Consider the following 16,394-nt stretch of genomic DNA (forward strand, 5'->3'; position numbering starts at 1 on the left):
CCCCCCGCCCCCCAAAAAACTCTTAAAATAAATGTTATCTGCTTTCAAAGGTTAGCTCTACCATAGTTGAAGTTTAAGTTGCACCATATAGAAGGCACTTGTGCTGTGATGTCTTGAGCAAGTATATTTGTTAATTTCTAAGACAGTGTTCTCTTGAACTCATGCAGTTGTCTTCAAGCATCATTAAATCAGCTGAAAAAGAAGTTTAAGTAAACTCGATTCCACAGTTGTGAAAACAAATGTTTTCTAGTAAGTTAATCATACGACATTGTGCTCCAGCTCTGACTGCAATTAAACTGCTAAATAAAAATCACCATCATTCAGATAGGAATTCAAATTTTTCATTCTCTCATAAGTTACAAAAGGTATGCCATTTAATTCTGCAACTAAAATATTACTGAACAGCTCAGTGTTCAAATCGTTTGTGCCAATGAAAGTCTGTATTAAAACAAGCTAAGGGCTAGTTATTTCAAGGAGCAGTGCACAATTTGTTCCATTTTCTAAAACGTTCTTCTACTGTTGAGATAGAAGCGCAGCAGTCCTGTTTGCTTTCATCTTCTCCAGCCTTTTTACCAAGTGGCTATTGGTCATCTCCATCTCTTCTATCTTATCCAATGCTGTTCTTAACTAAAAAGGAAAAGAAAAAGTTACATTCTATTTCAGAATAATTGCAGCTGGGTTTCTATTGTTTTAATGTCCTGGTGTGAGTAGCACAAATTAAAACTAAGATGAACTTTTTGTTTAGGATCACAACCCAATTTTCTCCGTTGAAAGTCTTGATTACGTTCTTTATAAGACTGTCAGTTAGGTCAAGAAAAATGGAACCCGGCTGACTGACTATGCAGCTGTTACATTGTATCCAAAGGAAGCAGAACTCACTCAATTGCTGATATTAGCATAATCTAGAAATACTTTAAAAATAAAGGTGTATATTCATTTCTGAGCAGTTGAGCACCCAGAGCTTCATATTACAACTACTCCCTTGGGGCAAAGTCCTGCGTCATCCTCAATAACTGAGCCAGCTGATGAGCAGACATCTGAGATGGCAGGGATAGGAATCCTCATACCTTGTACAGCAGCTCCCATTCCAGCCCATTGGCTAGCACAGTTTAATGCAATCTTAGTTGGCTCCCTATGCAGTAGGCATTGGAGATTTGCATACTGGTACATCTCCACACTGTGTACTGGTATATAGGGGTCCCCGTGCACTTGAACACTATAGAGGGAGAGTTTGCTCCCCCAAAATTTTGACAGAATGATCAGCTCAGTATGGTAGAATTCTGTACTCCCTCCTGACAAAGAAAGCTTTGCACTGCCTACAATTGTCTGGGAGGACATGGGACTGATTAGTTTATCTTGAACACTAAAGGTTCTACCATTCTCATGATGGCACAGACTGATCCGTTGATTCCTGCCACAGCATAGCTCTTGATCACCCAACTGGTCCAGGTTAAGGGGACCCATTTCACTTTGCGTAAAAGGTGAGGTTTCTTCTAAAAATTTCTGGAATATATGCAGTGTGGACAGCAGAATAAAAGCAATACCCAAAATTTGTCTTTGCCATCTCCCTCTTAACAACTCTGAGAACTATCCTGTGCTTTATCTGTCTCCCCGTGGGTAGACAGTAGGTAATTGTCAGGCCCAGAGCATGTAGCCAGACACTTTGAAAGAGGCATGATTCCTAGAGACGACGTTCTTAACTCTGAGAAAATGCACATTAAGAAATTTGATATCTGACAGGAGGGCTCAGACCCATGCATTTTAAACATAATGAAATACCTGAATATAGTCTTTCTTCTATCACTTTTTTTTTTTTTGTAGCCATGAGGGTTTGGATTTCCTGTAACGTTTCTTTCTGGTGGTATTAAATTCATGGGCATTCTGAGTTGCAGTCCTGCTGAGGAACCATGTGTCTAAGGGAACTCAAGGTGGTGGTAAGATTAAAAAGAAAATTAAGTCTTCCTCCCATTGGAACATCCTTCAAGGATGAGATTGGCAGGCTGACTACAGGCTCAGGAACTTGTAAAAAAACTTGGAGGTTTTCACTGCTCATGGTAAGGGGTTCTAGGCCAAAAGAGACAAGGCACTCTGACTATAAAAATGTCCACACCTGAACACATTGGATTCTTAGAAGGTACTCATCAGTTGCTCCCTCTGTCATAGTGATAAGAGGTTGGATTAAAGACAGAGCCAAAGACCTGAGGAAACTAAGGATGGTTTTAGTTTCTTTGGCATTCATTAGATTTGCCTCCACTTTCAGCTGATAGATCCTCAATTTCTGCTATATCTTTGTATGAAGGCCTGATGATCAGAGCTATACATATCTATAATATCAATGCCAGATTCAGCTGCTCTTGTTTATTCCACATGTGGAGATATATATAGCCAACATCAAAGGAAACCTATACCTGAAGTCTGTATTCCTTCTGAGGGATCTATGGCCTTTCTGGGGTAGTCTCGCTGTCTTGAGGGAGAGAGAGGCTGCCCAAATGTGCACTGCAAATGACACCACAGTTGCTGTTGAATGCCGTGATGGAATCTCTGCACCACCACTGTATACACTGCCAAGGACCAAAGAGTAGCCGCAGAGTCCTCAAAGGAGTGCAGAATCTTGTTGGTTTTATCCAAGAATAGCTCCTGACCAGTGATGGGCAAATCTTCAGTGGCCTGCTAGACATCGGGAGTAATGCAAGAATTCTGCAGCCAAGACGACTTCCTCATGGTCACGGCAGAAACCATCACTCTGGCTGAAGAATTAGTCATATCCAGCACAGACTGCAAAGCCATTTTAGCCACCAAGTAGCCTTCAGTGACAAATGCCCAAGATTTCTCCCTCAAGGCCTTGGTCAGCTGGTCTGCAGATTTGGACACAGCCATCCAGTTGACAAAGTTGTACTCAGACAGCAATGCTTGCTGATTAGCAATTCGCATCCGCAAGAAAGAGGAGGTGGAAATCTTCCTTCCCATCAGGTCCATGCTCTTAGAGTCCTTCTCTTTGGGAGTGGACTTACACCTGCCCCATTGGGCTCTCATTCACAACTGTTACCACCAAGGAGCTTGGGGCTGGATGGAAATAAAAAAACAAACAAACCTGCAAATCCCTGCACAAGAACAAAGCAGCACTTTTCCATGTGCTTAGCAGCAGGTGGTACTATAGCTAGTGTGCTCCAGAGGATGTTAGTAGGCTCATAGAGCACAATGTTAACAGGGGGAATGACTCTCCCAGGGGCAGACAGCTGCAGGATATCCACTAACTTGTGGATGTTCACCTACAGGAACTCTGCTTGAATACCCAGGGAGGCAGCCACCACAACAGGTCCCAATATGCCTTGAAATTCTCCAGTACTGAAGGGAAGGAAGAGCATGGCCCCACAGAATTGTTCAGGGATGAGGATAAGGCAGTTGAGTGTGCCTAAGCCAGATCTTGGTCCAGGGCTGACCAGCCTGGACGAGACAATTCGGGAGGCTCCGAGGTAAAGCCTCACCAGTGCCTGGATCTGTGGCCGATCGATAGTCACCACTACAGATGGGCTGGTGATCTCAGCTTCAGGCAGGCTGAGGAGCAGGACTTCCATGACTGAGGAGAGTCCCATGGAGGCCACTGGTATAGATAGGGCTCTGGTGGCCAGGCCAGGGGTCTCCGTCCTGACCACGAGATGAACACCAGTCCTGGTACCAACAGCACTCCATGAAGGGCCCTCATCCAAGGAACAGGAAGAGAAAGATCTCAACTTGGACACCAAGGGATCCTGGGCTTCAGGGTATGGCTGTGGGGCCATCCCTGAGGGTGCAAACAGCTGGACTGACTTGTCCGTAGCCCAGAATGACAAGAGGGGTGGTGCCAGTGGTGAAAATGGTACTTCCAGCAAAGTGCATGTCTCTGTCACTTCCAGTGCCTGGAGTGGTGTAGACTAGTGATGGGCAACCTGTGGCCCATCAGAGTAATACAATTGCAGGCTGTGAGACATTTTGCGGACGTTGATCATCCGCAGGCACAGCCCCCTGCAGCTCCCAGTGGCCTTTTCCTCCACACACTCAACAGGGAATGGCTCCTCAGCCTCTTTGGAGAGGCACCAGCTCAGGATGCTAATCAGCAGCACTTCTCACACCTGGGGACGATCTCCAATCTGAGGAGGGCCTTGGTGCCAAAGTAGGCTGCATGGTGTGTTTGAGCAGATGCTGATTCAGTTGAAGACCCCTTGCCACTTCAGTCCATTTCATGAGTAATCTGTAAAGCAAGCACTGCTCTTTGACATGGGCTTTGCCTAGACACAGCAAGCACTGTGTGTGGGGATCGTTGTTGGGGATCGCCTCCACATATAGACTCGTAGGTCAGAAGGGACCAATATGATCATCTAGTCTGACCTCCTGCACAAAGCAGGCCACAGAACCCTACCCATCCACTTTTATAACAACCCGTAACCCATGACTGAGTTATTTGAAGTTCTCAATTGTGGTAGTTGAAGACCTCATGAGGTTAGGAAATCACGAAGCAGTGTTACCCATGCCCCCAGGCGCAGAGGAAGAGCGAAAACCTAAGGGCCCTGCCAATCCGTACTGGAGTGAAAATTTCCTTCTGACCAAATATGGCTATCAGCTTAACCCCTGAAGTCAATGTGGGTCGCAAGATTCACCAGCCCCAGGGAAATATATTCTGTCTTGCGTAAACTCAGATCTCACAATCCATCAACAACCCACAGACCATTGAGTGCTAATACCAAGATCAATTGCCCAATTAAATCCATTATTCATCCTCCAAATTCAACTTATCACAGCTTAGTCTGTAAAGCGATAAAGTTCTTTTGCTCCAAGTTCTCGGAAGGCTTGTTCCAGAACTCAGCTCCCTAATGGTAGAATCTTGTCTAATTCATAGTCTATAACTTATAATCCAGTTTGTACATTGGTCCTGTGCTTCTACATTAGTACTAAGCAAGTCATAATTCCTCTCCTCTCACGTCTTAATCTTGATATAGTTTAATGGCAAGCTATCCCCCGGGCTTCTTTTGGTAGGCTCTAAACAAGCCAGTCTTTAGTCTCCTTTCATAAGGAGGTTTTCATTTCCTCCGATCATCTAGATAGCCCATCTCTGAATCCCTGTTCAGTTTATTCATCCTGTAAACATGAGAACAAAAAAACTGGCACACAGAAATTTCCAGGTGGGGTCCACCAGCGCTTTACATACGGTACTACTCACTCCTATCTCTGCGGGAAAAAAATACCTTCGCCTGTATGCCCTAAAACGCATTGTGCTTTTTTAACGCGCCATGTGATTTGGCGGCTCATACCCTGCTTCTAACATACAACCCAAGGTCCCTTCTCGTGCTCTGTTGCTCCACTGCTCGCGTCCCCAAAGTATTCTAAAATTCTTATATTAAATCCTAATGGCATCGGATCTTTGTCACTTTTGCCTATTTATGTTCATCCTTATATTTATCAGTATTTACAGGTGGTTAAAATTGCGTTCCTGTAATATGTATCACCCCCGGTCCTTCGCTTTGAGCAATACCCCCCCCAAACTTGTCAATCCGTGCCAAAACTGTAATTAGCAGAACCATTCCTGCTCGTTTGTGCCAAGGTCAATAATAAAAGGTAAATATGATGGGTCCCAAAACGATCTAGGGACTTCCAACTATAACTCTCCAGCCTACGTTCAAAACCTCAGTACGAACCGGCGGAAGTTCCTCCCTTTAACAGTTTCTTATCCACTTAACAACTTCATATTCACCTAATCTTTTATTTTTCTTCCCTCCCCCCCCCAAAAATTTTTTTAAAAAAAACCAAAAAACAAGTTCCCCATGGTGGACCCGTGTCAAATCCTTACTGAATGAGGTAGAATAGTCACCCCATTTCCTTGTCTAAGTAATGTGTCCACCTTCTCAAAGCAGGAAAGATCAAGGGGTTGGTTGGCAGACCGATTCATACTAGTAATCCATGTGCAATTCGTCCAATTACCATTGACTCAAGTCCTTACTACTTTCTCCTTAAAAGTTCCAAGACTTTAACATACGAAAGACGTCAAGCTAACCAGGCCTATAGTTACCCGATCACTTTTTTTCCTATTCTTAAAAATAGGAACTATGTTAGCAATTCTCCAGTCATACGGTACAACCTCCGAGTTTACCGACATATGATGGACAAAGTTTAAATACTAGTGAGGACATCACCAGGGAAAACTTAAATTAGTACCTGTAGGTAAGTTAGTTAACTATATACAATCAGAGAACAGAGTCACTAAATAGAGGAATTAGAAATAAAAACCACACAGAGCTCTAACTCCAGCCACAGGTGCTAAGAGGGAACTGGGGGAGGTGGGGTGGTGCCATCTCATACAGTCAAAGGAGAGGCAATAGCCACAATCGTCACCCCTCTACAGGTACTACTAAGCAAAATTATCTGGTGCCAGTGTGCTGGGCACACATACATCTGAGTGGAATACATGGCTGTATCTACTCAAAGAACATCTTCATGTTAAGAGGTAAATAGATGGACTCTCTCCTATTTAAGCACTTTACAAACACTAATGGATTTAATCTCTCAATTATCTCCAATTACAGATAGGGAATAAATGCACTGAGTGTTTAAATGACTTTCCCCAAGTTACATAGGAAGTTTGAGACAGAGCTGGAAATAGCTGAGACCCTTAAAGTAAACTAAAGAGTATCCTCCTCTACTGCTGCTACATCTTAGAACCCATTTGGCTCAGTTACCCACGTAGACAACTCAGAGAGGTAAACTGAACTGGTTGATTTCTATCAGGTGCTTCGGCAGACATAATGCCTCCCATGAGGAGCAGCTTTGGCAGAACATATAAAGCGTGAAGCATTCAGGCAAAGGTTGAAGTTTAGCTTAGAGACACACTCTGGTCTTTGCTCTGAAATCGAGCCTTTAACACTTCAGTCAGATCTCCCAGGAACAGTCTGATGTTCCAGAGAAACTTCCTGAAAGTCCTCTGATCACTAGATCCCAAGAAGTGTTTACACTGTAGCTAGGAGCAAGAATCCCAGCACAGGTAGACAGACTCTTGCTAGCTTCACACAAGTGTGCTAAACGTAGTAGTGTGGATGTGGCACCTTGGGCTAACCACCCAAGTCCAAGCCTGCCCAACTTGCAGGGTCCACGCTCCCAGGTACAGTGCAGACATACTCTGAGACCTAATATTCCAGGGTGACATCTCTCACCCTGGTCATTGCCAGACAATGCAGTAATAGTGCCTGCTGCTGAGTAACAGGGCTCAATTACAGTCCAGAAGCTTTTTGAAGTTATTAGGTGGCCGCCTTTCTACCATACCTTAAAAGTAGTAACTAAAAAACAAAACATTATACAGTTTGGAATTGTCTCTCAAAGAGTCACGGTCTGAAACTGGAAGAAGACAGTACTTAGTGAGTCAGAGAGAGCGCAATGACGTTCACAATGTAACATGCTCCAGACTGGGAACAAAGCACAAACAAAGGTGGAATAAGTCAAGGCCTCAATGAAGACAAGGGCTTCAGAAGCTCAGGAGGTCAAGTATCTTGTTGCTTCAACTGCAGGGGAAAATAATAAAAAAGCAGGCTGTCAATGCACAGATAAGAAACTATTTACCAGTGCTCTCAGGTTGGCTCTAATTTGACAGCAAAGATAAAAAGGTGGCAACAATGGATATGGACATAACTCATTCAAGGAACCAACGCAATGAGGAGGATGATAAAATATTATAAGGAGCACGTCCAAGAACTTAGAGAAAAGGGTTCAGAGGAGAGGCTGCTGCTGCAGAACAGGAGAGCATTGCTGTAAGCCAAGATAACTGCTAGTGAAATGCTTGCAGATTCTGCAGAACTCCTCTGTCAGCTGCAGTCAGAAAAGAAATGTTCGTGAAATACATTGGGCCAACCTCAGGTGCATGAGACATCATACTGAAGAAAAAGTTCTCTACATATGATCATTTGTAGTTTTTACCCCATGTTGAAAGCCAACAGACTGCTCACAGAATTAGTCCCATAACAGTTACAAAGATTAAATGTTCATAGGCATTTGGTTTTACTAATGAAAATGCCATCATGTTTACTTTGAAAGGAAAATGGAGTGATTACCTCTCGCTGAAGTTTCCTCTTTTCTGCTTTGAGTTCGTCTTCCACTTTTTCTGCATTCTCTGCTGCAGATTTATATCTTGTCACCTGTCCTTCAAGTCTTCCAATCTGCAAACCAAGTAAACCACCAAAAACAAACAAACAGGGAAAAAAAAAAAAAAAAAAGACTGTGACTGTTTTTTAATAGGATGGGCTACCCACCTGTCTGTCCTTCTCCTCTCCCCTATGTGGCACTCCGCAGCACTGTTCCCTGCATTATCTGTCGCACCCTTAGCAGGAGAGAAGATAGTGAGTGTTAATGTGCAGAAGCAGCTGAGATTGCAGAGAAAGGGAAACATTGGGGTTTAAAGAACAGGGAAACAGAAAGAAGGGAGACTCATGGAAGGCAGAAACACCAGAGAAGGCCCCACTGTGTCACTCTTCAGGGGGAGATAGCAGGGAGTGGATTGAGGAGAATGGAAGAGCACTGGCGGCAGGGAGAGTGGGAAAACTGGGAGAGGAAGATAGAAGTAAGGGAGAGTAAACTGGGAAATAGAGGCAGTGGAAACAAGAGAGGTGAGACACAGCAGTGGGTCAGGGTATGATGTGAGAGGTCATGAGTCCAAGCCCAGCTCTGTAACAAAGGGGGATGGAGTGCCAAACAAAATGTGAATAGGAACCCTAGCTTTAAAGCTCACTCACTACCCTCTAGTTCAAATGCAAGAGTTATGACCTGTTGATGTTCTACAACAGTTCACAGAGTAATGAAATCAAATATGTAGCATAGTGGTAAAAAGCATTTACAGAATTGCACAGTGTAACTCAATTATTTGCCAAGTGCTGAAGTAATCCCCTTTTACTGAAACATACTCTTAAGAGTATGGCTACACTAGCAGCGGTACAACGCTGTGAGTTAAACCTGTCTTTGTACAGCTGAGTAGGGAAAGCGCTGCAATCTGTCCACACTGCCAGCTAACAGTGCACTGTCGTGGCCACATTTGCAGCGGCATTGGGAGCTGTGCATTATGGGGAGCTGTGCATTATGGGCAGCTATCCCAGCATTCAAGTGGCTGCAACATGCTTTTCAAAAGGGCAGTGGGGATGGGGTGGAGTGTGACAGGGAGCATGGGAAAGAGTGTGTGTCAGGACGCTGCCTTGTAAGTTCCAATCCCTCTCCCACCCCTCTCTCACTCACTGAAAGCAAACAGCAGCTATTTGTTTTTTTCTCACAGACCTGATAAGAAGCCACTCGCCAAAACGGACCCCCCCACACACCCCGTCTCTCTTCAAGCAAACATTAGCTGTTGGCACTCCAAACAGAGCCCCCTGCCTGCCTCTCACTCATTCAAAGCAAACAGTAGCTGTGTCTGAGCAGCCCCCAAAATGGACCTTTGAAAGGGCACTTCCCCATCTGGAGTTCACAACAAAATCAAGAGAGGAAGCTTCACTTAGAAGGATTATGGAGAGTTTCTGGAGGTCAGTCACTGCGTAATAACATTACTCCCCGTTTACACTGGAGCAGCAGCGTCTCAGCCACTACACAACAGCTGTTATTCCTCTTGGGGAGGTGGAGTACCGGCAGCGCTGTAGCCATGGAGAAACAGTGCTGTACATGCCTTGCCAGTGTGGGCGGGGAGTGAGGTACAGCGCTCTGGGTGGCTTTATTGCACTGTAACTCTCAAGTGTAGCCAAGGCCTAATTTGCTCTCAGAGCATTCACTTATTTTGCTATTTATAAACTATGGAAACCCAGAAGAGTTTCTCAAGTAAATTACTGCCTTGTTTACTACATAAGACTATCTAATTTTCTTTATCTCCCTAAGTCAAGGGTACCTTTTGCATAGATAGTAATTTAAGAAAGCAATCCAGTTTACACAGTAAAAAATGTGGTAAGGTTATGAAGAAGTATTGATTTGTAAGAAAATGGTAACACAAGTATGAATTTAGTGCTGCTGGTAAAGCCATTATGGTGAATCACACAACAGATATGAAGAATCAGTTTTGGAATCTACATCTGAGAAAAATGATCTTATAACTAGAGTATACTATGCATAAAAATCTCAGTGACTTACTTAAATTTACTATATAAAAAAATCTAAACACAGATACACTTACGTTTTGTTCCATGGTAGTTATATCTTGTTCAGCTTTTGAAAGCTTAAATTTGTATTCACTTATTTGTCTGTTGGCATCTCCTAAATAAAATCAGACATTTAAGAAATTCATGAAGTGTCACTAATAAGCAATTCCTATTTTAATTCAAATGAATTTAAAATATGACTCCATTGAGAAATAGAGGTTACTTACCTGTAACTGGAGGTTCTTTGAGATGTGTGGTCCATATTCCACATGTGGCTACATATGCGCACCATGCACTTGAGTCTGGAATTTTTTTTAGTAAGCAGTGCCCCACTGGTCCACACGTGCTGTAGCTCTCCTCATGCTCCAAATCCAGATAATCCATGACAGAGAGCAGATAATGGAAAACAGATAGGGACCACACAGCTCAAAGAACATCCAGTTACAGGTAAATAACCTCCGTTTCTTCTTCAAGTGATAGTCCCTACCTATATTCCACAGGTGAGAGATTAACAAGCAATGTTCAAACAAGAGGTGTTTGCAAGGATGCAGATGTGATAGCTAATACTGCTGTCTCCATAGCTGTATCTATAACAGAAGATTGGGCCAAAGTGTAACGTCTTCTGAAGGTGTGCAAGGAGCTTCAGGTAGCTGCCCTACGTATCTCTACCCATGGCACAGGCTACCACCTGTCCCTTGGCAAATCATGCCTGGCCAGAAGACATAACCCTGATGTTCTAGGGTTTCTGTGCAGGGCCATCTTTGCTTGGTACCACAGAGTCTCCTGAGGAGCTTTTGACTCATTGTAAGAAAACACCAGATCACCAGCAGTACATAACAGTACCAATGATTTTGTACAGAGACTTGCAGATAGGAGACGAGGAATAGCCTCCCTCTTTTGAAGTAACATCTCTGAATAGAGATGGTGTGTGTGTGTGTCAGACAGAAAGAGAAAGCAAATGAATATGAGGATAGGGAGACATAGGTCTCAGACCACCTGGAGGTGGATGGTGAGTACATTGGTGCTACCATTGGATCTGTAGCTTCCCTGGTCACAGTAGAAGTCGGATCCTTCTGGGCCTGTGTTAGTCTAGGCAGTGCATCTGTTCTGGAGAATGTTTGTCCTGTGCATTGGACATCGGAACCGGTACCAGAACAGGTACCCTTATGTGTCACTTTCTCTTGCTAAGAAGATTTACTCAGGCCTAAATTTTTAGTGTCTGTGCGCATAGGCTCTCCTGTCTTTGGTGGGGTCGGGGAGTGATGCTCTCTCTTCGGGGCAGTTTTGGATGAAGACAGTTTATCCCTATACTTATGACCATGCATCTTACTCTCATCGGAAGCCTTTTCTTCAGCTTAGAATTCTTGGCTTCAACTCCCAAGTTTGTGCTCAGAGGGATACTTCCTGTCCGATGAGGCTGCTGTACAGGGGGATCTTCCCAGCCTGGATCTGACTGGGGTCTCATCACCTTTTCTTTTCCTGACCCTCTGAGTTCTGGGGAGAAGGAGCAGCAAATACTATACATGGCTGAGATATGATACTCACCCAGAGGCGCACTGATATTGATTGCTCACAGAAAAAGAGCTAGGGCAGGAAACACAAGTTTTGAACTTGGGACAATCTCAGCCTTCCTGGGCGGGGCAGAGGGGGAAATTCTGCAGAATGCGGAAAAAGGGGGCACAACTAACTCTACTATACTAGAGTTTAAAAAGAAGAAGAATACTAAAAACAAACGAATTATAGTATATTTACAGAAAGGACACAGTAGCAAAAGGAGCTGAGAGGACAGAAAACTCCCTCAGACTTCATGGCAACAAGAAGGAATGGGAGGTGTGTTGCACCATTCCTTATACTTTTGGTTCAGAGCAGAACAAATGCTACGGATGGACACTGCTTACTAAAAAATTCCAGACTTAGGCGCATCGTACACATGCATAGCCCAGATGTGAAACAGAGGGACCACTGTTCAAAGAACACTACTATATCCAGGACTCTTTTGTCGTGGAAATATTCTTTTTAGATTCTCTTCTCTTGGAGAGTAAAGAAGCTAGAATAATGATCCTATCTTTCACATATGACAGCAGACCCATTATAAGAGACTGAAGACACCAAGCCTGCATTAATCACTTCATAACCCCAAGATATAGACACTTTAAAATGTGCATTTCAGACAGACAATGGACAATCAAAATAATTGGTAACATCAACAAACCATCTCACCACCAACAGATTATCTCCTTGAAAAGCAGAATCACTATATTAAGACTGGTTTAAGGATAAGAATCCTAATGTAAATATAAATTCTGGAGGTTGAGCACAGAGATCTGAAAAAGCATTTGACCAAAAAGCAGAATAAAGCTTGAATTTGCTTGACAAGACAAATCTGAGAAAGAAAAGAAAGAATTTCCTACAGGTTTGTACATCATTTTTGGTGGTACAGCTCAAATTGCCAACTGACACAACCACAGCTCTGCTTAAGATAGCTTTGGCACCTCTCTCAAATGACTGTCCTGTCAATGATTAGCAGCCCCTTATGGGTGCTGACAGCAAGGGAGAAACAGTTTGCTTGCTCAGACTTAAGCTAGCCTGGTCAGTTTGTATGAAATGAAAATGAATGTTGGGCAGGATTTTAATAAGTTTTGTTTGCTGCAGATAGTGACAGTGTCTTTCAGACTGAGTTAGTAGATCAAGCTTCAACACGATAAAAACCAGGGGAAAATACTAGCAAAATAATTCAGGTGAAATTCTATCTAATAATGAAATTTGGCAAATATTTATATCAAAGTTAGGTGAAGTTGTCAACTAAGAAAAATTAACTTGTCAAAAATTTTATTAAGCTCCAAAAACAATCACAGACCTTTTATTAACTATTGTATATTGAGGAATGTACTGAGAAGAGTTTGCCAACAAAAATAATTTTAAAATCGTGTGTGTGTGCATATATATAAAAATATAAATAAATGTATACTTACTCTGCATTTCAATTAACTGCAAATCAGAACCATTCTCTAATCCTGTCATATCTGGATTTGTGCCATCATTTTTAGAGTTTTTCTGTCGTTCCTCTTCCAGTTGCAGCTTCAGTTTCCTAATCTGAAATTAAAATGTCATATTGTGCAGAGTAATCTACTAGAAGTTATATTGTGACCACAAAACATTTTCCCCTTCATTATGATTCTCAGCATAAGATGCCAATTGAGCTCTGTGTATGGAATTTTTCATGCACACTTTACATTTCTAAAAGTTTATAAAAACTATGCTCAGATCCCAGGATATTCAAAGGCAACCAGGGCAAAGCCAGCATTATGATGTACCTCTTCCCTCATTCTCAGAAGTGATGGCTGCCCAACTGGTCACCTGTGCAGAGGTAGAGTAGTCTCAAAAGCAGCTTAACTTTGTGTTACATGCCAGCAGTTCCTACAGGTATTTCCGGAAGTCAGGGCTCATCAGTATGTAAGAAATGCCCAGCCATGTCCCCTATAGTGGGGGGCTGATAAAGAAGGTAGGAGATCTTATCTTTGCTCTACACTATTGGAAAACTCCACCACAGCTGAGTGGAATGGTGTAGGGAGTCTGAATCTCACAAACAAGAGTTTACATGAGCCATCTCAAAACAGAATGATTTTTACAACTACCATGCTCTAAAAAGTGATTGTATTTTTATGGTCTAGCCAGTATTTGGCTCCTGTTTTGGCTTGAGCCCAAAACATCAAGTTATTTGATATTCATCTGAATATTAAAAATAAGGTATCTGGTACACTCTCAATGAAAACAAAGGCTGATAAGAATGGCTAGTTCTGTGTCCTGTGCAGCTATATTCCGTGCCTTCCCCTAGACCACAAATTCACAAACTGTGGTCTGTGGCTTATTAGTCTGAAGAACACCTGCTGGTGGTTCACTGGTCACTTGCTAGTCACCAACTACCTCCTCTTTTCTAGTTGCTAAACTGCATTAAAAGCTAATATTCATAATATTTTTCCTTTTAACTAACTGTAGTTATCACAGGAATATTGTGATGATAAACTGAAAGAATCACAACACGGGAGGACAGATTATCCAAGAGAAACTCTGTGGTATGGAAAAGTTTGAGTACTCTTGTCCTGGACAGATCTCTCACACACATAACAACCCTGGCTTCTGCTTTCTCTCGAGTCAGCCATACTGGTACCGTTCAAAAATGACTCCCAAACCTTGTAAGATTTTAATATATATTAGTTAATATATATTAGTAACTTCTTCTTGCTTTTATAAAAAGAAATAAGAGAAAGAATGAATAAATAGCTACTTGATTTCATATAACCATCACTGATCAATGATTATCTGTAATGGTAAGAGGCAAATGAGTCAATCATACAGCACAATGTTAGTATAAAAAAGGAGAGGTAGGAAGCACCTTCACAAAGATCCATATATACTTCCAATTAGGACCACTCAGAACAACCATAAGGGAGCCAGCTTGAAGAATCCACCACTCTAGCTATTGCATAAGACCAAGTTCATGCTGTTCAGGGCACCAAAGGGAGGAGCTTAGTAGTTTTTGGCTGACCATCAACAAAGATGGAAGTTTTATTAAAGCTAATATTTTGATTTAGTTTGTTTTACATACAGGTGTAGCAGCTTTTTATTTATTATTAATGTACTAACATTTTTTCAGCAACACTTTTTTAAACCTAACCTATCCCTTTACAGAATATTTATGAAAAAAACCCACATCTCTACCTGTGACAATAATTCCTCTTTTTCCTCAGCCAGTTTTCGTAGCCGAACATCTAAAAGAACCAAAGATCTCAATTAAAAAACAGATGGATTTAAAACCAAAAATGTAATGTTTTTTTTATTTTCATTAAGCTTAAAAATAAAAATATTTTTTAAACTGAGCAAATGCTGTGAATTTAATGACACACTGAAAATGATCATTTGAGTTCTTATGGTTTATTGTACTCCCTAAAGGGTAGCAAACATCTATACATCAAACATCACTATATTCACAGCAACATGCAGTTCAAATATATCCTTGTAACATATAAAAAGGTAATTATTTTCTTTACTTTTTAATATATAAAAAGTTTAGCAGCAATAAAGACATGTGAGACAGGCAATTCCTGGTAGTTAATGAATGGCTGAGGGACAACTGGGGATAATTTATACATTTAATAAAACAAAACCATCTCCCACTTCCTAAAAATACTCACTTTAGTAAAAATACTCAAGACATGGCTAGTTACTGCTATAACCATTTTACCAGTATGTGCACTCCTTTCCCCAGCCCTTTATTTCTATCTTATCTTTCAGATTGCAAGCTCTTCAAAGAAGGGACTGTGCCTCCCTAGGTTTGCAGAGCACCTATCATATTGTGTTACTAGAATACAAACAGTCGCTTGGTTAATGGCCTAAACTGAAGCTAAAATAAATTAACTTATCCAGAAGATCATTAACCACTAGAACATACCCTCCCACTCGGTCAGTACTAAAATAAGAATAGGTCTAGCAAGTTCTCAGTTTCTTAGAGAATTATTTTAAAAATAATGTAAACAACCAACAGTGTGTCAGAAGTACCAAATAAGAGTATTAACAATTCTTTCTGTCCATTTCAACATGACTGGGTAATATCAGGACTATTTATTAAATAAATGGTTTAAAACAAAAAACATGTAGTCTTCCATTTAAAATGTATACACTACATGTACCAACATATAAGGATGTTTCCTTGTGTACTAAGTAATGAAAAAACAATTTGTGCAGTTTAGCTAGGAAAACAAAATTAACCAGGAGCCTGGGAACAGAACCCTAACTTTGTCCACATACAGTAGTAGTTTGACTGTGCTAACTGGAACTAGAGCAAACCCTTCTGTTCTAAGCAGTTAAGAGATACAATCAATTTGCATGAAGACAGCATAAAAACATTTCAAAGGAAATGACAGGACACAATATACACTCCTATTTCTTGTACGTATGACTTCTTTCACAAATGGGCTCTTTAAATAGTTCATGGTTTTAAAGAAACATTTATTTCATAACAAAGAAAATGTGTTAGAGCACTTTACTAATCCTGCATTTTTATCCAATTATTTCCTAGTTTTCTTAGTTCACTCTAAAGTTACCTCAAAAACAATAAAATGGAGACTGGACCATGAGAATTAACCAACTGCAGATGTCCTCATTGCATCTACAATTTTTTTTTTTTATTTTTTTTTTATATATAGTCAACAAATATGCTGTTAGGTTAGACAAAGATAGGGGCATTCAGCTTGGCACTAGCACATAATTTAT

General features: G+C 41.5%; 1 protein-coding gene across 9 annotated transcripts in view; it reads right to left on the reverse strand.

Moving 5' to 3' along the window:
- Positions 1-327: 327 nt before the first annotated feature.
- LRRFIP2 (LRR binding FLII interacting protein 2) overlaps positions 328-16,394 on the reverse strand; it is a 125,707-nt gene continuing 109,640 nt past the window's right edge. For all 9 annotated transcript variants that reach the window (XM_032792624.2, XM_032792618.2, XM_032792619.2 and 6 more), the window contains 5 exons: positions 14,844-14,893; positions 13,097-13,217; positions 10,160-10,239; positions 8,070-8,174; positions 328-627 (listed from right to left, as the gene is read on the reverse strand). In XM_032792624.2, the coding sequence (XP_032648515.1) occupies positions 514-627; positions 8,070-8,174; positions 10,160-10,239; positions 13,097-13,217; positions 14,844-14,893 (470 nt within the window). In that variant the 3' untranslated portion in view covers positions 328-513. The remainder of the gene's footprint in view (positions 628-8,069; positions 8,175-10,159; positions 10,240-13,096; positions 13,218-14,843; positions 14,894-16,394) is intronic.

Source organism: Chelonoidis abingdonii, chromosome 2, assembly GCF_003597395.2.
Source record: "Chelonoidis abingdonii isolate Lonesome George chromosome 2, CheloAbing_2.0, whole genome shotgun sequence".
Lineage (NCBI taxonomy): Eukaryota > Metazoa > Chordata > Testudines > Testudinidae > Chelonoidis > Chelonoidis abingdonii.